Source organism: Camelus dromedarius, chromosome 11 (assembly GCF_036321535.1).
Source record: "Camelus dromedarius isolate mCamDro1 chromosome 11, mCamDro1.pat, whole genome shotgun sequence".
Taxonomy (NCBI): Eukaryota; Metazoa; Chordata; class Mammalia; order Artiodactyla; family Camelidae; genus Camelus; species Camelus dromedarius.
In genome coordinates this window covers 50357246-50382092 of record NC_087446.1, presented here as the reverse complement: position 1 = coordinate 50382092, position 24847 = coordinate 50357246, and the positions used below count along the sequence as shown (strand labels likewise).

At 41.5% G+C, this 24847-nt stretch overlaps 1 protein-coding gene across 1 annotated transcript in view; it reads left to right on the top strand.

Annotated features, from left to right (window-relative positions):
- The window catches only part of DBX2 (developing brain homeobox 2), a 33064-nt gene extending 9147 nt beyond the window's left edge, over nt 1-23917 (top strand). Inside the window, exons 2-4 of the mRNA XM_064491794.1 lie at nt 4693-4788; nt 16666-16853; nt 21175-23917. Coding sequence (XP_064347864.1) covers nt 4693-4788; nt 16666-16853; nt 21175-21507 — 617 coding nt within the window. The 3' untranslated portion in view covers nt 21508-23917. The remainder of the gene's footprint in view (nt 1-4692; nt 4789-16665; nt 16854-21174) is intronic.
- The last annotated feature ends 930 nt before the right edge of the window (nt 23918-24847 follow it).

Genomic DNA, 24847 nt, shown 5'->3' with positions numbered 1-24847 from the left:
ACCTCTTCTCAGTTCTCCTCATTCTTCTTAAAATCTGCTGCCCAGTCAGCATAGCATCACAGTGGCTCCTGAAGTTTATTTGGAGGTTTTATTAGTGGTTTTTAGTATTCTTCCTTTAAAGTTTCAGCTCAAGTCAGTTAGTGCCACAGTTTGCTATGACAGCAAACCCCCCTTAGATACCTGCTGTTCTTCTCCATCAGTAAAGAAGACTGAAAATAATAATAAAAACATTTTTAAATGTTTTGCTTGCTTTCTAGCCTGTGGAATTTTAAAAATAATTTCTCTGTAGCTAGGCTGGTAACCAGCCTTGACTGGGAAACTTTTTGTCACAGAACCATCTAGTTAAGTTTTAAAAAAAAATCAGATCAGTTCACTATTGAGTTGACTCTAAGTTCCCATCTTAATTAAACATTCAGAACGATGAATAGCTAGTTTGATTCTGTGTCTTCAGATAAGTCAGAACATCTGATGAAGAAGTGAAAAGTTCATGAAGTTTTCTGCAAATAAGCGATTTTAGTCACTCGGAGTCAGATAGTTTTGTTCCCAAAATTTTAATTCATCTGTTTGTAACTTGAAACAGATTCCCACAGGAACTGGAAGTTAGGTTTGTTGGTGGCATATGAAATTTGGAGTATCCTGAAGTGTTGTGCTGAGAACGGGACATCATGCTGTGGAACCTGACAGTGTGTGTTTTCTCTTCCATAGGGAAAGTCATTTGTTTTTCTCTTATGGAAAGCTGGGGCGATGTGGAGATATCCATTTTCTAGGCTCCATCCCTGAATAACTGGCAGTCTGTGTGCCTGAAATCCTTACCCCTCATGGCCAATAACTAAATATGATGCTAAAATATTTATGTTTTTTCTCTTTTAAAAAATGTGCTGAAAACAGTCATCGTCACATTCCGGGTGCATACCCATTCTTGAGATTGGAATGTTGATGAATGAATGAAATGGCAGGTGCGAAATTCCTAGCCAGTCCAGCGCCTGGTGTATAGTAGGCACTCCTTAAATGGTATCATAAACATTGTTCGGTAAGCCTGCACTGAATTGTTCCTAACACGGTAAATGCGAAAGGGACTGCGTCTTGATTGAGCTGATGGGCTTTGAAACGCATATCATTGGCTTGAAATTGCCTTGTGTTCTGCCCTTTTCAGAGTCTTCAAAGTGGTTCTTAATGGTTTACAAAAGTTCTAACACATCTGTTAGCTTGTCACTTGGCTTTTATCACACTTGAGTTTCCATTTTTGCTCATTGCTTAAAAAGTGGTTGACAAACATTTAAAAGTGTTTTCTATATATATATATATACATATTTTTTTTTAAAGGCCTTGCCTTGTTTTAAATGGCTATTTCCTCACACCAACACCCCTGCAATCACCCGCTCAGCAGGATTAGCATTTGACTTCTGTCGCAGGAGGAGCACATAGGAAAAATGGAGCACTTAATTGGAATTTCACAGTGATTTCCACATAAACTAGCTTAAACAAGGTGTATTTATGTATAGAAATTAGGAATTGACTAATCTATGTAAATCCACGTTGTGTCAATGAGGTGAAGAAATGCTCCACAGAACTTTAAGCCTGGTCATGTCACACACATGTAGTTCTTCAGCCACAGGAGATGCTACTGTAGACAGCATGTCATTTTAATTACAGCTTTATTCTATTAAGACAGGGTAGTATATAGCAATAAAACACGCCGCTCAATTAAAGCGTTTCCTGGTTAAGTTTAACACTAAGATCATCATATATCTCAGAACCTCATTTATCACAAATGAATTTAATTGAACATTTGTCGTAAGTGAACCATTCACTTTTTTATCCTTTTTTTTTTTTTTTTTCATTTTTAGGGTTTTAGGGTTAGCCTGAGAAAGATTTTGGCTAGAATGGTAAAACCTGTAATTTGTGCATTACCTTCATTGTTATTTTAATAGTATCCCTAGCATATTTATTTTCTATGCTTGACATGGATTAAAAACATTTCTTTTTGTGTCTGTTTCCAACTGTCATGAGACATGTTTAAATGTATGCGTGTAAACACAACCTTGCTGAGCCTTTTTCTTTTACCTCAGTTTAAAAAGTGCCAAACAGCACAATAGCCATAACTTAATTATCCACAGAGTGTCTGTTTTGGCAGTGAAATGAGTTAGTTGACAGACATGCTTGAGAGTGAACATAATGAGGCAACTTTTATACATGGAAATATCTTTCCATTTTTCAAAGTGCTTCATATATTCATAGAAATATTGGAAAATATAACTGCCTGAAGAATGCCATACCCTTGTCATGTCATTTAAGATGCTGAATGCAAATAAAATGATCATTTCTAAGGGGGTTTTTAGTCAATATTAGAACAACTTATAATAACAATGAAACTTTTCAAAAAGTTTAATAGAACTTTTTGAACACCAGAGTGGGGCTCCTTTTCATACTTTGCCGTATTTTCAAAATAGCATTAAGACAGTTTATTGTTTGAAAATCCAGATATTAAAAAGCCAAATGCATTGATGTTGACAACTTTCCATTGTATTATAGAAAAGACCCTGCATTATGATTAATTTACAAGTTGAAGGCATTAAGGACCCTGAGACCATAGAATTCTTATTGTGCGATATACTTATTTTGATATACCCTTCAAATATATTGGTAAAATAAACATGTGCTTATCAATTGGTTAATATATGAGTCTGAAATTACTGTGTTCTTGAAAAAGTCATGTATCTGTGTCAAAATAATATTCACTGTATCTGACTAAGAAAAGAAAAAAGTTGCCACTGAAAATGAAGGGAGATTAATAAGAATATTTATTTTCAAGTTATGTTCTAGATTTCAAGGTCATCTGTTACAGAAGATCCTATGTTTTAGGGTGTCTCAGTGGGCAGAGAAGGGGTTGATTCCTGGTTTCCTGTTTCTTAGTTTTAAGATCATTCATTCATTTATTGAAAATTTATTGACTTTAGAATGTGCCAGCTGCTTTGCTGGGTATGCCATGGAAAAAGCAAGTTGCCCACTTTCAGAAAAATCTCACCCATGTTTACATTGTATTAAACCCCACTATACTGAAGGACATGGTCCAAAGCCTGGCATATAGTAAATGCTGAATAAAAAGAGCCAGTAATGTTCTGCTGAAATCTTTTATAGCTATTTTTCATCTACTGAGGAACAGAGTTTAAATTTTATTTACAAGAGTAATGATAACTATTCCATGTCTATGTATTGAAAATGTTCTAAATAGCATATTTTAATAAAATGAGCAAAGCAGAATTGTATGGCAACTCCCAATACTACAAACACAAATGCGTTTCAATTAGCTAGATATCACTTGAGGTAAAATGTTATTACTATTCTCAGATACCTTTAAACATGTAAAAGTGATCAGAAAAAAACACTTTGTATCATGTAACTGCTCAGTAAATTAACTGTTATCAATTTTGAGACCCAGCTACCTATGGATTTCAAAGAACCTTCTGAGAATAAACAGTAGAGTAATATAATCTGAAAAAAAGGAAAATTCCGCACCTAACATCCAAATTGTTTCTTGTTAAGTATTATCTCTAGAGCTGTTCTGTTTCGTGCCTCTAGACACACGAGTCTATTTAAATTCAAAATAACTTAAGAATTCAGTTACCCAGACATACTAGCCACATTTTAAGTGCTCGGTGGTGTGGCAGGTAGATACCATATAGGACCGTGCAGATGTAGGACGTCTCCACCATCACAGATGGTCCTCCTGGACAGTGTTGCCCTAGGATTTTTTTTTTAACATTTTTTATTGATTTATAATCATTTTACAATGTTGTGTCAAATTCCAGTGTTCAGCACAATTTTTCAGTTATTCATGGACATATACACACTCATTGTCACATTTTTTTCTCTGTGAGTTATCATAACATTTTGTGTATATTTCCCTGTGCTATACAGTGTAGTCTATTCTACAATTTTGAAATCCCAGTCTATCCCTTCCCACCCTCCACCCCCCTCGTAACCACAAGTCTGTATTCTCTGTCTGTGAGTCTATTTCTGTCCTTTATTTACGCTTTGTTTTTGTTTGTTTGTTTGTTTTTGTTTTTGTTTTTTAGATTCCACATATGAGAGATCTCATATGGTATTTTTCTTTCTCTTTCTGGCTTACTTCACTTAGAATGACATTCTCCAGGAGCATCCATGTTGCTGCAAATGGCATTATGTTGTCGGTTTTTATGGCTGAGTAGTATTCCATTGTATAAATATACCACATCTTCTTTATCCAGTCACCTGTTGATGGACATTTAGGCTGTTTCCATGTTTTGGCTATTGTAAATAGTGCTGCTATGAACATTGGGGTGCAGGTGTCATCCTGAAGTAGATTTCCTTCTGGATATAAGCCCAGGAGTGGGATTCCTGGGCTAGGATGTTTTAAATAAAGGAGTATTGGGTATTTACGACTAATAACCACACAGAAAATGAACTATTACATTTGGTTTTGATCATTTGAGTGTTTACCACCACAGTGTGTCCAAATCTTGGTTAAACTATCCAGCAAGCTCTTTGACGGATAAAGGCTACTTTAAAATGACTTTGATTTCAGTAAAAGCTGTAACTAACTCAAGGCTCAGAAGGTGTAGTGCTTTAACTCCGTGACTTTGGGGAAGCTGGAATTTTGAAGACTGTCTGAAAGAAACGGCTAATCGATGACATCAATGCTTTTCTCTGCAGTGCCTCCCAAACCTCCCTTTCTGAGCGCCCCGCCGTTCTGCTCTGCGTGCTGCGGGGGGTCCTGTCGGCGCCCTGCGGCCCCCACTGCTTTTCCAAGTAAGTTTTTAATGCTTCATCAGCAATGCCTCAGTTATTCTGTAAACCAAAGCAGCAGGATTTAATGGGCTCTGGAAAACTGATTTGGTAATGCAATGGCAAAGAGCTAATTCCTCACTAAAAATCACAGCGGTCCTATTCAGGAGGTTTCCAGAGATTTATCAAACCTCAGCACACTGAGCGATTGTGAGCCCTTTCTGATGGCATTGAAACCCAGGGCTGACACACCACGGAAGGCGACTTGTTTACCACTGGATATAAAAGATCTCAGAGGGACCAGTTTGGCTCTTTCTGAAATGTGTGGCTATACTCAATTAAAGAAGGAAAAAGAAAAGAAGGCAGGATAAGAAATGGTGCTCTGTAGAACTTCCATTCAGCTGAAAACGCAACACAGAAAGTCACCAGGTGTCCACAGAAAATGATTAAAAATTGTCACGATTGGAAAAGGAGATAAATACCTTCTCTTCTGATCTTGAAGAAAGCCAACCGGGTTGTAGGAAATATTTTCAAGAGAGCTTTTCTTCAAACATTACACAATTTGAATAGTGCCTGGGGAGGAGGGAGGACGAGACTTTTCAAAAACTTGCGGAGTGTGCGCGCGCACACACCAGCAAAAGGAAAAAAATGTCTAACTGAAAATAAAAATAGAATTCCCCTTGATCTTGAGATTTCTAGGTCAAATGAGAATCTGCAGGCAGAGGATTCGAGTTTATGATAAAGAAGCCCAGTGGAGGGGTACATGCATTTCAGCATCCCCGAGAGAAAACATTGATTCGGGTTAACAGCTCTGTCAGGTGAGGAGTGAAACAGGAGAGTCAGGCCAAAGTCCGGGTCGCTGGCACTGCTGAATTCAGATCCCCCCTGCCTCTTGCCGAGCGTTTTATGAATGCTCCAGGAGAGCAGTTGCTCACCAGAATGATTCCTGACAAGTGAGGCAGCAAATGCTGGCCGTTTAATGAGCTGCAAGCTTCTGGGCATCTCTTTAGGGGGCCGGTACTTTCCCACAGAGCACTTTACATGGCTGGGGCCGGCCACAATGGGTGACAGGCCCGTGACCAATCGTCACTTTCACTTGACTCATCCACACGCGACCTCACCACGATTTTTCACTGTGCGGGTGAACTTTAGGAACTATTTCACAGGGAGAAGGCCTGGGCAAGGGTCAGTCGCCCTTTTGTATGGTCATAAAGCGCAGCCCTGTGTGTCGGTCTTTTCTCCTGTCTCACATTCCAAGTGAATTTCTGGACACCCTTTAAAGCACTTGACAGAAAAATAAAGCAGTGAATGAAACTGACTTTTATAGACTCATTCTAGCTCATCTTCCCATATAACCCTGTCCACCTGAAAAGGGGGTTTAGTGGACGTGCGGAGTGTATACAGGACTGGCTGAATACATAGGGCCCATTATCCACTGTGGGGGTTGTGTATTAACCAGGACGGACACACCACTATTTCGAAAGTGACCTATTAATTGTCCATTTAACTAGAATGTATTGATTCAAATAGAAAAATAGAAACCATGACTAAACCTGTTACTCGCTCCTTCAAGGTGGTCTCCTGTGAGGGTAATTGAAAACTGTTGTGCAAATTAAGGAGACATTTATCACCCTATATGAGAGCAGCAGGAAAAGACTGCAGGAGAAGAGACTTAGAAGCCAAGCATCTGATACCTCAGTGTGGCGGCATCTCTGTGGAATTAAATCTTTAATGTGGTATTCCAGGGGTGGAGATTGAAAGAGGTCCAATCCATGCCTAATTTCAGTTACCACACCTTGTTTAATACTGGTCTTTTACTTTAGAAAATCTCTGGCGATGGAGATTAGGTAAGTGGCAGTGGACCAAAAAATTCCGTGTTACGAGGTGGACATTCATGTATGTGTGTGTGTGTGTGTGTGTGTGTGTGTGTGTGTGTGTGTGTGTGTGTGTGTGTGTGTTCATTTTAAACTAGGGTTTTAATAAGAGCTTCTAAGCCTTAAAAGGATACAAATGCCCAGGGCAGTTTAATAAATAAGAGTACATAAAAGCAATTCCAAAGTCATTTCCTAGATAACTTCATCTTCTCATTTACTTGAAGAAAATCACTCTAAGCAAGTCTCATTTTTCTTTGCCGGCTTCTCAGCCCTTCCCACTTTATGCCTTTGACCGTTAACTCTTGTCACTTGTGGTGTCTATCCCTGGAGGCTTCCAAAGTCCTGTGTTTCTTTTTTGTTTAATTAAACAGACAAGGGGAGAAGCAGCAGAGCTCAGAGGAAGGATGGAGAATGCTGTGCCTCGTTTGCCTCCATTTCTAAGTTGGCATTTTAAGACAGCTTAGAGATGCCACAAGTGTTCTTAAGAGACACTGACATCTCATTAGTTATAAATCTGAAATTAATTTCCTATTTTCTTATTTACAGTGTTCATTGCATTGGCAGCGAATAATAAATGAAATGATGAATTTATGCTGTCAATAAAGAATTTTATGTAAATAACCATGATACCAAGGAACAGTTCCTAAGGCTTAGATCTGCACAGTAATCTTTTGTATTTAAGGCATTTACTAGCTTTTCTTTTCTTCTTTTTTTTAATAATAAGAATGATTTTATGCCCAAGCATTTGAGTTTTTTTTCCATTGTACAAAAGAAGGAAAATGAGCTGTCCAAGTAATTTTGTATTAGGTTTCAGCGTGGACAGTTAAAATTAAGGTTTATACTAAAAATTTTAACAAGCTATGAAATCAGTGGCCCTCATATCATTGTTTCACAATATTGACTTCACTCTTTCTAAAAGCGTAGGATCAGATCAACATGTTGGTAACTAGCAAGCAAAACAGCATTTTGAATCTTAACATGATTCACTTGTTTAAAATTGATTAAGTTTTTCTTGTTAACCTTTTAGATTTATGATTGACTTGTTACAATGTGGAGACAGTCATTCATCCAGTGTCCTTCTCACAAATAATAAATAGTTTAATGAGCTATTTAAGCACAGTCCTTACAGTGGGGGAAAATTAAAAAGCAGTGGTAAAAGCTCTCTCCTTCCCCCAAGCAGGATAGGAAAATCTTTGATATTATATCCAGAAGGTTCTTTTCAAACGAACACATTGTTCGGCTAAAATAAAATGAAAAGTTGTAGAAATTATGCAGAGAATGACCTTAAAAAAAGACAACCTGAAAAAGTATAGGAGTCTTAATTACATAGACTAGCTCACTGAATTAATCAGACCATTATTTCCTTTTGTCTTTGATTCCCCAACTCGAATTTGGCCTTTCAAGAGTTTTTATCCATTAAAAGACAAAGTTTAAATTTGGAGCTGCGTTATAAAAGGACATATTCTGTGATTCATTGCTCTGCCTTTTTCTTGGGAGATGAACTTACCTTTTGCATTTTGAGATCATTTTATTATCTTCCCTTTCTTGTTAAAACTTAAAAAAACATAATATACTGAATTTAGGATTTTGTTGAAGGCAACAGGGAAGAGGCATTTTTAATATTGTAGGTTGGTCCTGTGAGTGACACTGTCAAAGGTGGCAAAGCTCTGACAGGTCTTCGTGCCGCCTGGCCTGGCTGTGCCCTGTTCCCAGCCGGAGTGGTGAGTGGGTGTAGGGAACTGACCAAGACCTGTGGAAATCCACAGAAGGCTGCCCGAGGGCTTCTTTTATAAGGATTTCTCTTTAGCCCTCTGAGATCTTCAGAAGGATGCAACATTTTGTTCTAACAGAGAAAGAAGCCTAGTTATTTCGTTGAAAACATAATCGAGTTTTGTGTGATAAGCAGAATGTAGGTTTTGACCTCTCGGTAGTGAAGGGTGGACTGCCCTCTAGATAAATGACCCCCAGTCAGCCAGGAGGAAGGCTTAAAGGAGTCAGAGACTTGAAGACAAGAGATTTTTCCAAGTTGATGGCTCTATTCAGCAGTTCCACAGCGGCAGTGAAAGTGTTCGAGTAATGCTCCTGCAGTGGAGTTCCCTTCCTCCCCAAGTCACAGGCTGTGGGGGAGGGGGGTGGGGAGGGGAGCTACTTGGTGATATAAGGCGCTTGTCCCTGATCCTGTCCACAGCCCTTGCCTGAACACGACATGAAATCGAAGAGAGCAGCTGATACAGTCCCGATTTTAGATTCTCCAAAGCAGGTGCACACGTACAGTGTAGGGGAGGGGAAGAATCGCCAGATGGGACAAAGAAGAAAAGGTGTCCTGTTAGCTCAGTCCTCTACAGAGCGACCTGGGGATGTTGAATTGTGCTTTTAGAAATAGAGTACCCAGAGCATGGGAGACAGTAGTCCTGCTGGACTTTGTAGTGGTCAGACTATCCGCATCGGTTCAGTTTCAGAGGCCCACTTTAAAAGACTCGTTGACAAATTTGCCAATAAAAAGCCAGGTCAGGAGGTAATCAGCAACTACAGTGGTGAAGGGTCTAAATGGCTGGTCAGGGATTTTTTTTTAAGGCAATTGAATATGTTTGTCCTGAAGACAAGAAATAATGAGAACATGAGAGTTATCTTCAAATTAGATACACTTCGTTCAATGTTGATCTAAAGGACAGAATTGGGGCCAATGAGTGGAGTTCAGCAGAAGCTGAATTTGGACTTAATATAAGGGAAACAGTTTTAGCAAATCGAATTGTATAATAATGAAGTGTTGTCATAAATACTAAGTGTTGTCCCAAATACTAGATCATATAGAGGGTGGAAGATGGACTTCTAGTTTAAATAGGGCAGGCCAGGCCAATGCTCTATCTCTTCTTTCTAAACCTCAAATCTACAGGAACTACATAAAACACACACATACACAAACAACCCCTGCCACACACACACACACAAACCACCCCCACCACACACACACACACACACACACATACACACACACACACACATCGCCACACCTGCAAATAGGAAGGGTGAGGAAGCTCTTCCTGCGAGAGAAATTGAGAAATCCAGGAAGGATGGGAGACGGGAAGTTACACCTGTATGGGTGTTGTTGCAGAGAAAAACAGGCCTACAGACAGAAACCATCCTCTGTTTGAGGAAAACTGAGTCCAGGAAGGAGAAACACAGACTCAAGGTTTAAAATAACTTGCATTTGAGGACTAGTTAACGGAGGCTGATGGCATCTCAAGCTGGCCTGGTGGCAAGGCCTGGATCTAAGTCACCTCTTGTCTCTTCTAGCTCCGAGAAGCCACTATGAACTGTGTAGAAGGATGAAGGAATCCTGTTTCTGAAAGGTTTGTTGGTAATCTCCAACTTGAACAATCCTGAAATAATCTTATATATATAGGTATTACTTTTTACTAAAAGCCTTGAGAGGTCTGGATGCAGTGTTGCTTCATAGGTTTGAGCTGTAACTTCCCTTGCAAAGTCAGGAGGACATTGGGTTGTCAGTTTTTAATACACAATGCCTGTGTAACCTCAGACAGAAAGCCTGAAACAACAAGCCTTCTTAGGAGGGGCCGTCACACGGCCCTCTTTGGGTTGCTGTGATTGGGCCCGGATTGGGAGGAGGGGCTGGACCAGGAGAACCAGTGTGAGCAAGGCCAGCAGAACAGCAGGGTCCAGATGCTTACAAAGGAGCAGAAAGCAGCAGTGGGCATGAAGGGTCCCAAACTCTTTCCAAGGCTTCCTGAAGCGAGAGGGTGAAAGGATGCGGGACAGAGGAAGCTGCCCCAGGTGGGACCAGTCACCCAGAGATTCGGAGGAGTCAGGGCGAGTCTCCACACCACACGGAGTGCCAGCACACCGTTGATGGGTCGGGACTCTGTTGGGTGGCAGGCGCGACAGGCAGGGCAGGGCTGCAGCTGTTTGCTCGTGGGCTGATGTCTAGAAAGTGACTGTATTGAGTCCCGCTTTGTTCTCTAAGGCTTGCTGGTCCTGTCTTCAGAGTTAAGACACGTTTCCTGGAGGTCAAGTCCCCAGGACGGACAGAGGCCTCCACCAATTCATCTAATGCTGTGTTTCTCTATGGCTCACCCACCCCAGTATCCTTCACACACAGCACACCTCCGATGAAAGTTCCCCTCACAAGGCTCACTGCACGCTGAGATTCCCAGGAGCATGGTGTGTAGGAGCCATCCCAGGATGCGGGGAATTTTGTCTTTGAAAACTCTTCTAGCCTAGCTCATGCTGCCGTTTTAATATGACTCTCCCCACCTCCCCACCTCCTTCCCTGCCCACTGGTAACTGATGGTCTTCAGTATAATTTTAAAGAGCACTGATTGGCCTCACTCTCCTTGGATGTGTGACCTCTCATTGCCCAACTTAACTTTCTGCAGCCCCAGCTTTTTCCTGTGGACAATGGGGACGATGACATCTACCGCTGGGCATTGTAAAGATTACACAACGTGCTGCCTGTCGATGGCACACACAGCAGCACAAGTTGAGCCCACAATATATACGGAAGCCACATTTTAAAAATAATAACAATGATGTTCCCAAATTAGAGCGTACAGCACCTTGAATTGGTGGCCCTGGCTTTGGAAGCCTCTTTTCTACCGCATGCCTTAAACTCTGTATCCATTGTTACTTTTATAGTATTCATTTATTTATTTTTGGTCACCTGTAAGTTTCCATATAAATCAGGCATTTGTCATGAGTTTAGGAATAGGCAACGGTATTCGTTGCTTAGAACTTTTCAGTAGCTCCTGAGAGCTCTTTGAATCACCAAGTTCTTGAAGTCTGTATGTTTGTTCTGCAGGTGTAAATTTGAGCACGTATCCTCAGGTCAAGAAGGTAGGAAAATGGTGTGGATTCATCCCCAGATAGCCAGCCCACAAAAGACTCACGGGGGGGACCGTGGAGACAGGCGTCAGTGGTAGAAGCAGCATCTTGTCCGCATATGAAAACAATTATGATCTGTGTACTGAACGCGGCGCTAGCAGAGAAAGGGAGAACATACTACTCTTATCTTTGCCGTATTTTTTGCTTGTTCATTGGTTGTATTCATGTTGGTTGTAGGCCTCTGAAACCCGAGGACCAGACCCAGGAGTTAACCCTCCAACCTTCACAACCACATCAGGTCTCTTTGAGAGAGTGAGGTCTGGTTTGTGTCCGTGACCCCGTGTTAGAGTTTACCCCATGGGTGAGAATAGTTTAGTTGTAGATTACCTTGATGGGACTCTTCCTTCTCTTTACTTAAAAATAGCTCAATAGAGAAACCTGTGGGTTCCTATTAAAAATTTTTAGGGATGCTGAAATGTGTTACCCAGTGTTTTATGTAAACATGGAGATCTTGGAGAAGAAGGGGCTAAAATGAGTAGAATCATAGCCCCTACTTATAAAACTTCTACTTGGAAAAAGCTGTAGGAAGATTTTTTTTTAAAGCTAGCTTTATTGGTCCATAAACTTTTTTGGTATTTCTATGTAAATTTAAAAAGTTGCATTAACTCAAAAAATATTGGCCTTTCTAAGATGCTAAGTCAGTCAGGTCCTGCTGAAGGGCTTTTCCTCTGTGGCAAGTCATACCCTCAACTTGTAGCAGTCACCCCTGGCCCTCATCTACTTCCCTGCGTATGTCGTGGGTCCTTCCCACAGAGATCCTCCAGTCTGGAAATGCCAAGCCTCGTGGGATTCCTAGATCCACCATGTTTCACACTTGTCCTCACCCAACTCACACGTCTGCGAGTGTCAGTCTCTGCCTGCCTGTGCAGAGGGTGCCAGCAGGAGACACTGTTTGTCTCTCAAGGCTGACCCTTGGCCTCCAAGACCAAGTGGCTTCTCATGGGATGCTTACAGCCTTTCCCTGCTGTGCTCTGCGGGTGTTGATCTGACTCTACTGTGGCTGTCTCTGCTCTTCTTCAGCCTCTCCTTATCAGCTCTGAGCATCTGAAGGATGGTATGGATTCATTTTCCATTGTCACTCAGCAACAACCGAGTCCCTGCAGAGTATTCCCCGAAAAGGTTGCTACAACACTTGCCCACTTTCCTTAGAGAACCGAACCAGACTTAGCATGGAGAGTGGAGATGCATTATCTGTCTATAACTCTACAGCAGTAGCCTCAGTGTTTATTTTTGCCTTTTCAATCTTTTTTCTCTGCATTTCTACTTAGTTGTGAGCTCAGTGTGTATCTTCTTTATCATATGCATTATATAGTGTATTTTCTTGGCTGCCGCCGCCATCTTTAAAAATTCTTTAAAATTTCACCAAGTGGCTATAAGACACTGTGCTCATGCATTTCTCTACCTTTGGATATTTAAGTTTCTTTCCCTAATTTTTAACACGTTGATTGCCTACTGTGGATCTGGTGCCCCTGAGAAAACACAACTGTCACCCAGATTTGGGTGATGTGGTGATGAACTTTTAATCCACATGGCTGTAATAATGGTAAACTGGATACATTAACAAATTAAGAATGCCAGAGTCAAGATATGAAGTGAGAAGGGCACTCTGGAATTTGAGGACACTGTTACCAGGCTGCACAGGAGATGCCGCATAGTCCAGGCTCACAGAGGGACTCAGAACGGTGTAGGAGCCCGTAGTCGGACACAGGAGCTCTGGTTGTGTCTATAAATGTTTCCTCCTTCCCATTCTTGACCAACCAAGAAACAGTCGGGGAGGGCAGAGAAAGGAGCCAAGAATTTGGATTCGGAAGGTCTCGCTACCAACCGTCCGTTGTGCGGCTTTGAACCTTAACTGCTCTGAACATGTCTTCATCTGTTCAGAGGATGTCCATGGCGTGTGATTCTTATAAGAACAAAATGCAACCCAACAGGGGGATATAAAACATATTTGTGGGATCTTTATGGTGGGCCAGGCACTGAAAACAAAATCTGTGCTATTTCATCAAATCTTTAGAGAAACTCTGTGAAATAAGCTGAAAGAGTAACTCGCTCCAAGTCACACAAGTCAGTGCCGAGATCCAACCCCGATTCTTCATCCTCCACAGACGTTTGTCCTGAGGCTTCCTGGAGAGACACTGTCTCAACAGATAAATCTGTGCCCTGCTGCAACACAGAAGGGCCAATTCCATGAACTCCATACGAGGGATGGTTTAGAGAAGAAAAGCATTTAGAAAAATATGAGCATTTTGAAATATTTAGACTATTTTTTATTATTGACCAATATTGCATCAAACTGTTTAAAACTCTGATAAAGAAACTGTGAATCCAGCTGAATTCAAGATACGACGTTGGCTTGAGACAGGCAAAAATAACTGGTTCTATAGATGGAGAATTAACCAGGATCCCGTGAGAAGAGGAATGGGAAGGGCATTAGACCTTTGTAAAGAATTGGTCTTGATTACACCCCTGGAAGCTATGGCGTTTCCATGGAGATGGAATGTTAACAGAGCTAGAAGGAAGAGGCAGAGGCCATTGCTGCTTCGGACAATGACAGGATGAACCAGAATGAGGTACAACCCGGGGCTGAGAGACTAGCTAGGACAGGTTTGCAAGCATTTAACTAAATAGGAAAGAAAGCTATTGTATTACAGAGGTAGAATTGACAAGATTCATCCATTTTGTGACATTTTTCTTTAAAATACGAGTCAGATTGTGTCACTACTGTGCAGGATTGAGAGCATTTGTTTTGGAATCTGGAGTCTTACTGGGTTTGAGGCGCTAGCCACATGACTTTGGACAGAGCTACGTAAGCTTCCCAAGCTTCTTTGGATTCATCTGAAAAAAAATGGGGAGAGTAACAGTAGCACTCATGGCGTAGATCGGTTGGGAGGATTAAATGAAATAATGCACATCAGCAACTTAACCCAGAGAAAGTGTAAGACTGCAGAGTGAGTAGTGCGCAGTGTCTGCTCTTATTACCACGTCACGCTCTGCTTAAACATATCCTGTCGATCTTCACTGCCTGTTGGATGATGTCCCACACCTTTGTAGTCCGCTGTGGTCTGGCTCCCTTCCATTCCGTAATCTCTGTGCCAGAGGTTCTTGTGTCTTCAAGAACCCGGCAGGTAAAAAGCAAGCGAGGTGAGGCTGCGGCAAACTGGGAACCGCATGCTCCATCTGAAGGGGGCACCTGCCGCTCCCTCTCCTAGCTCTTTGCTTTGTGGGAAGGTGAGCCCAGTATGATTACCTTTGAAGAGACATTGGAAACCTGGACTTCACATAAAACTTTCCAGTTGTTACATGTGAATAACTAAATCAGAATTTTTAACCAACACTCCAAGACCAAGCAAAGTCCATCTGCCGGCTGGATACAGGGGCCGGCTTGATACGGGGGCCGGCTTGCACCCTCGGCTGTTCACGCCCCTCCCCGGCCTTGCAGACTGCCTGCTTCCCCTTGGAGAGAGTTTGTCCCTTTGTGCCTTAGTGCTTTGAGACATGCTAGTCCCTCTGTCTGGACTGGCCTTAGTTCTTTCTCTGTTGATCTGAATTGTTCTTTTAGACTTGGCTCAGTGTATTTTCTCTTAACGCATTATTTCCTTTTTTGTGATTCCAGAGAATTTTAGAGATCATTCTCTTCTTGAATACGTAAGATACTCATTACTTCTTTATTTAAAAATAATAAGCACCAAAATGCATACCAGCTACAGCTGTAAACTGGAGCCCCTGCTCCCTCTCCCTTGGTGCCTGTGTTGTGGAGTGATGTCTGTGTGTCGGTCCTCCCACGAGAAGGTGAGCTCCTTGAGGGCAGGGACCTCGTGCTGTTTGTCCAGTTTCCTCAGCAGTTAGCCCGGTGAGCCTGATACTTAGTGTATGAGTGTCCTCTTGCTGCTGTAACAAATTTCCACAAACCTACTGTCTTAAAACCATACAAGCTTGTGATCTTATAGTCGTGGTGGTCAGAAGCCTGAAATGGGTCTCGCTGGACTAAAATCAAGGTATCAGCAGGACTGCATTTCTTCTGGAGGCTCCAGGGGAGAATCTGTCCTTGCCTTTCTCATTCCTAATGACTACCTGCATCTCTTGGCTCATGACCCCTTTCTCCGTCTTCAGAGGAAGAAGTGTAGCCTCTTCAACACTCTCTCAGTATGACTTCCTTTTTTATCCCCCTCTTCGACTTACGAGGACGCTTGTGATTACATCAGGCCCGTCTGAGTACTCCGGGATACTGTCCTAGTCTCAAGGTCAGCTGACTAGCAGCCATAACATCATTTGCAACCTTAATTCCCCCTTGCCATGTAATGTAACATATTCACAGGTTCTGGGGCTTAGGACATGGGCGTCTTTGGGGACAGTGTTGTTCTGCCTCCCACAACTGGGAAGCTGAATGAATGAATGAATGAATGGTGAATGATGAGTGAAACTCACAGAGGGTGGGAACCAGTGTTGTGCTAGCCATGAAAAGACAGAAAGAGTAATAATGTCTCTGCCCTGAAGGAGTTGATGATCACCTGAATTGGGGGGGGGGGTTCCAAACCTTCCTTCTCAGATTACACATCTCTGAGTTTTGTAAACTTTCCTGACATCCCAGATTAAGATTAGACCCCTGCTTTTGTGCTCCAGAGGCACCCTCCTTAAGAACACTTCATCACCCTCGTGATTACAGTTCAGTAAATGCCTTCCACTAGATTTTACAGGTAATGAGTGATAAAGCATACGTCTGATTTCTCGTGTGTAGCATTGAGCAGAGTGCCTGGTGAGTGTTCAGAAATTTGAGAGAATGGATGAATGAATGAAGAATTAGAGAAAAATTGAGTATTTAATCCACCTGCTTCTTGTTCTCCATTGGAACTTTGTAACCTGAGATCATGGACTTTCCGACATGGCATGCAAAATTGGGAGGGAAAGCACATGTATTTTTTTAATCACTGGGGAGCAAAGAGCATTTATCAGATCCTTGATGGAATCCATGACCAAAATGAGGTTAAAAAGCACCGCTTTGTGTGTGCAGAGTCCAGAGATGATATAATTTGGCCATGGTACAGAGAAGGAGGATGTTGTCCTGGGAAAGACAGATTGAATTCTCTTCCCTATAGCTAATGGGACTTTATCTATCTTTTTTCATCTCTAGGAGAAGAGAGTGTGCTGCCTCTCCTGACACAGGACTCTAATTCCAAAGCTCGGAGGGGTATTTTAAGAAGAGCAGTCTTTTCTGAGGACCAGAGAAAGGCTCTGGAAAAAATGTTTCAGAAGCAGAAATACATCAGCAAAACAGACCGAAAGAAACTTGCCATCAGCTTGGGTCTAAAGGAATCACAGGTACTAAGGAGCGGGAAGATGTCCACTGCTCCTATTTTAAAGGAATCCAATGAAATCCATACATTTGGCAAAGATTTGTTGGACTAGGCATGGTACTGGACCCTGAAGCATTACTGAAATGATTTTCATAATTTTTTTAGGGGGTGGAAATATATGTCATAGTTCCTATTTGGGAACATCCTTTTGCTGAGAGGTCTGGGTTTTTGCCTGATTAATTATTCCCACATGAAGAGAAAAGAGAAGACTGTGGCTTTTACATCATTACATTGTTTGCTCTGTTTTCAGAGCAACAGGCTACATAATTGGCTACAAAGCAGGAACCAATTTTCCTGTCTTGCTTCACAAATACCTCTCACAAATACCTCTTAATAGATTTCCTTATTTTGCATTGTGGGCTTATTTCAAATAGAGTTAAGTAATTTCACATTTGCAACCCTCTCAAACCTTCCTTGTACAGTGATGTTTCATATAATTTTGAAAGAGACTTTTTGGCCTTTTGGGAAGTGCAGCATACTCTTATTTAAAAACTGGCCTATTTGTTATAAATAATTAACAGTACAAGGCACTGGCATTTTCCTATGTAATCCTTATAATCACCATGTGAAATAAACACTATAATCATCCCCATTTTCTAGATGAGGAAATGGAGAGAAGTTAACAGATCCAGTGTCACAGAGTGAAGTTGCTTTGGAGCTGGGCTCCCACCCCAGGCAACCTGACTCTGGAGCTGGCGTTCTCCTGTTAAGCAACCTAGAGCCACCCTGTACAGTTGTGCAGGATGTTCACTGCACAAGGGCATTTGGCTAAGGGGTATGGCAGCAATGAAAGTGCAGCAGGTACTCTGCTTGTCACACTGGCTTTCCCGGTGCAGGACTACAAACACCTGGATTTTTTTGAATCAGCGTGAAGGCACTGAAGGGCTAGCCGAGGCTGTGTTTACCTGCCACGCTCTACTGTATTTCCCTCAATACAAATGACCTGGTTTCTAACTTTGGATGTTATTAAACCAGTTATTTTTGGATGAAACCCTTCTTAACCTTGCTTCGTTTCCCTGGGGAAGTGACCTGTCCCCCTGCCCCCCAACTTTTTATAGTCGTAGGAAGCAGTATGAGGTGTGGTGGAGGGTAATTGGCCTAGATCAGCCCGCCTGTCCTCTGCTTGTGCGTGGTACGAACTGGCCCATAACCTTAACTGACTGCTGTGGGCCTCAGTTTCTCACCTAAAAAAACAGGGACAAATATAGGAATTCTGTCTATGTCACAGAGCAATTTTTTGTGTACGACAGATAAACCAGTAGCTGTATCTTCATGCCAGACACTGTGCTAGGTAGGCAGGAAGGGGTGATACTGGTAAGTACTGAGGATCCCTCCTTGGGCCCCAGGAATTGATACAGCCGACTGGGAAAACAAAGCAGAAGCTCATGAGCAGTTAGATAACAATGGAAGACAGTGATACAGGAGGCAGCCGCAGGTGGGTTAGGTGTGTTGCCGAATAAGGACACTAGATCGGTGCTTCTCCTGGAACTTCGTGTCTCTCTGCAGCCGCGTGCTAATGCCCACCTCTGGAAAGGACAGCCATCAGGCTGGTCCTTATGCCCCTGGGAATCGGGTGATGGACTTTAAAAATATTTCTGTAAGATGGGGAACTAGGAATGAGATTTATATGTTAAATTTTATGTGTATTTTAAATTGTGATAGCTTAAAAGTTCCCTTCCAAATATAATATTGTATCAAGATCCTAAATTATATCAAATTTTCACTCTTCGCTAATAAACAATCCCTCTTTTGCAAACCCTCCACTATTTAAATTTTCGAAAATGCTGCCAACCTCATCGGCAATGGTACTTGTTATTTTTTAATTTGAGTTTTCCTAATTATCAGAACTTCAGAATCTTTTAATCGCTTTCCTGGTCATTTTTAATCTGTGAATTGGCCTTTTCATGACTGCACCATTTTTTTCTGTCGTATTGTCTTTTTGTTGATATGCAGCAATTATTTTGGCTGTTACTCAAAGTATTTGGAAAATTACGGTTAGTAACATTTTCCTGTTAACAGCTTTTGCAAACATCCTCTCCAAATTTGTGGCTTTTTAAAATTGTGGTAAAATTTACATAACATAAAATGTATCATTTTAACCTTTTTGAAGTGTACAATTCAGTGGCATTAAGTGCATTCACATTGTTGTGCAACCATCCATCTCTAGAACTTTTTTCATCTTGTAAAACTGAAACTCTACCCCTTAAACAGTGACTCCCCATTCTTCCTTACCCCAGGCTCTTGGCAACCACCATCCTACTTCCTTTCTCTGTGAATGAGACTACTTTAGGGAGCCATATGAGTGGAATCACACTGTATGTGTCCTCTTGTGACTGGTGTATTTCACAAGGCATAATGTCTTCAAGTTTCATCCATGTTGTAGCATGCGTCAGAATCGCCTTCCTTTTTAAGGCTGAATAATAATCAATTGGATGTATAGACCGCATTTTGTTTATGCATTCATCCATCAGTGGACACTTGGGTTGCTTCCACCTTTTGGCTAATATGAATAATACTGCTATGAACACTGTGTGCGAAATCTCTCTTTGACCCCCTGCTTTTAATTCTTTGGGGTAGTTCATGGCTTTTTCATATGTTTATGGTGTCTTTATTTGTACAGAAATTTCTCATTCTTATGCAGTCAGATCTGTCTTTCCCTTTGTAGCCTTATTGTTTCATGTCATGTTCCCCAGACTTTAATGATAATCTCTTATAGTTTCTTCTAGAACTTTGATATTTATGTTTAATCCGTCTGAAATTTGTTTTCCTATTTTTTGAGAGGTAGAACTTTTATTTTATGATTTTCCCCAAATATGTACACTTGTCCCAATACCACTGATTATGAAGAAACGCCTTTCATGACTTTTTTTTTCTAATTGAGATGTCACTCCAAACAATTTCTAGACATGCAGAAAAGCTAAGAGGAGAAGAAAATAATTCATATGATGAAGATGAGAAAGACAAGAATCACTAATGGGAACAAACAACTGTCTTAGTGAAAACCCATTAGAAATACCTGGCAGGCTTTCTAGGAGTAAATGCCTCGTGCAAATCATAAGTGAGTTTATGAACAGAACCAGATGCTCTGGTATGTACACACTGGTACTGTTTTCTTATGAAAAGCCTCCATCACAGGACTGTAACTGCGATGGCAGTCTTTCGGACTCAGTTGCCTGGGGTAGGTTTCTTTCGTAGCCATTTTGAACATGGCCAATCAAGTTGAAGGAATGGAATTTTTGCCAATCTAGAAAGACCATCTCAGGTAGAATTTTTTTTCCTTCATTGGGAGGAATATTTGGTTGGTACACTTCAATAATTATTTCTGTAGGTAAAACATGTCCAGTTTTTATTTTAAAACTAGAAATCTATTTAGAAGGATGCAATATAATTCACAGGAGAGTGATGTGATTGGCTTTTATGCTGTCAGGAAACCAAATGTGAAGTGTTCTGCTCAGGCACAGCGGACTACACAGTAGATGATGAAGGAGGTTAATAGTAAAGAGAGACGTGGGGAAAAGGTATGGCTCAGATTGGAAGCCACCATCATGAGCACTTTTAGGTTAATTACAATCAATTGTTACTTATTGAGTCTAATTCTTCGAGTTTGATAAATCCTGGAAGTAATCAAACTTGGAAATTGCATAAAGCCTGCAATATAGCAGAGCGCTATAAAACGTATTCTTAATTTAGTCTCCAAAATTTCCTAATGAGATCTGAATGTTGATGAGAGCCTGGGCACTGGAGGGGGACAGTCATGGATTCTAGTCTAAGTACTTCCGTTTTACTAGCTGTGTGACCTTGAACTGGTTCGTTGCTTTGAACCCCAGTTTTCTTACGTATGAAATAAGAATTTCTTGCATTCATTGTGCGGATCAAATTATATTATCCATGTTGAGTGCCTGGCCTGACATCTGGCACAAAATAAGCACTCAGATGCTATTACTAGTCAGTAACATTTCCTTTGAATAAATAATTTAGCACAGACTAGATCAGGTTTTAAAAATATCGAAGAGAGTTAAATCAGTCTTGAAAGTTGTCTGGCTTACAGGGTGTAATCAGCTTACCACAGTTGTTTTGTTTCAAAAGTGTGTGTGGAGATATTACGCTAAAGTAATTTCTCAGGTATTTCTGGAGGTGCCCAGGTGAAAAACCGCAGGGACCTCGCTAGGCTGGCTCTCATGATAAGGTATTCTGTGGAAGGCCCGGTCGGAGAAATTACAGTTTAAAATGCTGACGTGAAGTAACCTGGCATAAGTGATCATTTTGTCCCATTACTTTATCAATAGGTGAAAATCTGGTTTCAGAACAGAAGGATGAAATGGCGGAACTCCAAAGAAAAAGAGGTGCTTTCCAGCAGGTGTATCCAAGAAGGGGGCCTTCAAGAGGATCCCCTCTCGCGATCCGCTCTGGTGTTCCCTTCCCCGTGCCCTTCACTCTGGGAAGTCTCCCAGCAGCACTCAAGTCCAGGATGGAGGGAGAATTCACCAGAGCCTTCGGAGAGACTAACCCAGGAGAGTCCAGGGGCGCTGCCCCCAGAAGCAACTTCCCTGCAAGGTGCCTTGTGTTTGTGTTCTGAAGAGGAAGCCGGAGACAAGGGCGTACTCACTGGCGCGGTGTGAACGGCAGCGCGCTGCCACGTTAACTCAAAGGAACGCCGAACTAATAATGCCTGGACTCTGAGCCCGCTAGCTCGCGTCTCATCAGTGCCTAAAACTTAACGCCTGTGGACTGAACCGTGCACTAATGTTTTAGGAAACCCTCTCCAGTGTGCTCTTATTCGGGTCCTAGACTCAGACTTAATTTGTAAGTTGAACAGAATCTCCCAGGAAGTACAACAAACCGAAAAGAATGAGAATGATAGTTGGTTCAGTCCCCGCTCTGAGTATGTGTATATATGCGTGTGTCTCTGTGTGTGTGTATATATATAAATATTCATTAAAATACATTAGTGGAAACTAGTTCCTCTTTAAATAGTGCATTGAGCAAATTCACTTCCTTTTATGTGAAGAAGGACCAACTGCGGGTTTTTTTGAAAAGGATGCGAAATTTGGACTTGAGTTCAGATTTTTCATATCAAAAGAACATGTTTTTAAAAATGCTCTATTTTCTGGTTTCCTTCAGCATCCCCAGCTGTAAATGATTTTTAACAACTCAGCTCAGCAGTCCTGATCAAATGAGCCACTGTTAGATATCTACACTGAAAGTATATATTTAAAATTAACCCAACAAGCACACTAGAAGAATTTCTGAATGTAACTATTAGTATCTCTGATTTCCAAGGCTCTGGACTTTATCAGGCCGTCAGTGAGGGAAGTGTCTATTTAACTAATGATTATCTTTTGATCTCTTCTCGGTAAGGATGGGCCCTAGTCAGGGTTTGCAAAAATAAAATGCCTTTAAGGGCCTGTCAGGTAAATAGAGGTCATGGCCCACCTAAAGATATTCGAGTTTAATAATCTTTCAAATCCCGTGTTGGCTGAACCCAACATCTGTGTCAAGTAATTTGTGACCTCCGGCCAAGACTTAAAGAAGGGTCACAGCTCTTAAAGTGTTCCCAACTGGACTTCAAAACCCAATACTGATGGAATCTATCGTGATTTCTGTTTACACCTCTAGTTATAGACTCAATTTTCCACTTAGGTGGTGTATACTATATATTAGGTTATTTTTATAAATTAACAAACACCACACAGATGTTTTATGCCTTGTGAATGCTCTGAAATAGTAGTATTATAAAATTGCATTTCTGGTAACGATTTGCTTAGTTAACCTAGAAATTTCTATTCCAGGTCCAAGAAGAAATTATGTTTCACTCTGAAGGAAATGAGGCAGAAAAGGGAAATGATGTGGTTTTGAACGAGGGTTATTATTAATCTGTGGACAAACAACATGATTAGAAGTTCATGATGTGGAGTTTTGTTAGTAAGAAAGCTGCGTAAACAGAGTGGCTTCTAATTTGCTGACATTCTTAGCTATAGAGGGTTTAGGGTGTTTTAGAAAAGGTAATATTTTGGAAGATAATGGTTTTTGTCAACAGCAGGAAGTTATTTTGTGTGAATGGAACTTGAATTGGTGTACGCCAGTCTGTGTCTTTATCACAAGCTCTTCAAAATCATCTCAGAAGCAACTTGTCTTGGTGCCTCTTTGCAGGAAATAGAGGCAGGGATCTGCTGACAACAATTTAAATTTTAAAACCTGTCTTCAAATGATTGATGGTATGGCTTCTTTTCTTTGTATAGTGTTAACCTCATTTACGTTTATTGGGTTCTTCCTAGGTCCTAGGGACCGTGCTAAGCCCTTAGGGTAGATTAGCTCATTTAATCCTCCTGACAATAACCCTATGATGTAGGGACTGTGACTGTTAGGATTCTTGTTGCCCAGACAGGGGCCCCGGGGCAGAATGATGAGGGTGATTGCCCAAGGTTGTGAGGTTAATAAGTGGCATTTGGTCCGTGGCAGTCAGGTTTCAGATCTTGAAATCTAAGCAACCACGTGCAGGTGTACACCCCACTGAAGTCCGTTCACTGTAGGATGCATTGTAAGACATCCATTTTGGCTATTGCCGCGAAATTTATTATAGAAATTCAGAAGCACAGTGTACTTCACAGTCTCTTACTTGGGGAATGGTTTTCTCTCCAGTATTCTCTTCTCCATTAATTTTGGTTTAGGGAAAGTAAAGAATCACAACAGCCTTCAACTATGAAGCTGTGAAGCCTCTGTAGTGAATAGTCCCACAGGAGTGTTTTAAGTGTGAAGTGGAATTTTTTTTTTTTATCACTCATCGCTGGAAATCATACAGTGCTTATCTACGGTCAATGTTTCTTGAGAATAACTGAAAATCAAATGAGAGAAACCTGCGTCTTGGCCATCTGATTGCTCAGGCTTTAGAAGTGAGCTAATTGGTGCTTAAATGATCTAACCCCCACCCCCACCCCGGGTTTCACCTGGAGCTCTGAGCCAGCAGAGACTCCTCTCTGTGTGATTGGCTTGATGTGCATATATGCAAATAAATGTTTTCATTGGTTTCCACTTTGGTGTTGAGGCTGAGGAAAAGTACATCTCGGATGAATGTATTAGGGGCATTTAGGAAGCGCGTGCGCACACACATACACACACGCGGTACACGTGAATGTGCCTGTTTTGCAGTTACTCTGTCTCCATTTACCTGAACTGCTGGAGAGGAGCTCTGAGCTTCATGCTCTGTTTAGCAAGGACCTCCTTTCTCCCTTCATTTGTGCTTTACTAACCCTCCCTCCACCTGCGGTGGACTTAGCACATGTATTTTCCTTGGTGATCTAAATGCAGACTCCTTTTCCCCCGAGTGATCACATACTAGTATATTTGCTGTCTGCTCTCCAGAGAAACACTGCTCTAGTGAGCACCAGGACCTTAGTAGCCTGGAGGCAAAACTATTTAAAATATTTCAAAACAAATTGTCAAATGATCTTAAGTGGAAGAGAAGGAAAAAAAAAATGGTGAACACCATCCTTGAGCTTTTATAAAACTAAAGATAAAGGACTGGAAGTATATAAGCAGGTTAGGAATCTGGAGACAGAGAAGGCCATGATCATTGATCTTTAAGAGGCAACTCTATGTTCTTAGTGATAAGGTGGTTTGAGTGGGGAACCCAGTTATTCAGTTCAGTGGTTCACAAACTGTGTCCATACCATGAACACGCCGTACCTTCCAACCGGTTCTGGGCGTGTGCTCAGATTTGGACACACACTTCGTACAGAGTCCACAATAGCCACACCTCCCACCCCGCCCTGCCAAGAATCTTAATACGTGTACTTTTTTCACTTTTCAGGTACAAAATCATGATTAAATGTAAACCGCACATGTGCCTTTGGGCTCCCTTCACTCCCCATTCGATGCATCCTTTTCAATGATGCATACCCCCCAAATTGCTCCAGGACCCATCCCTTGATGACCAGTGATTCTGTCGAGTTCTGCTGGCCT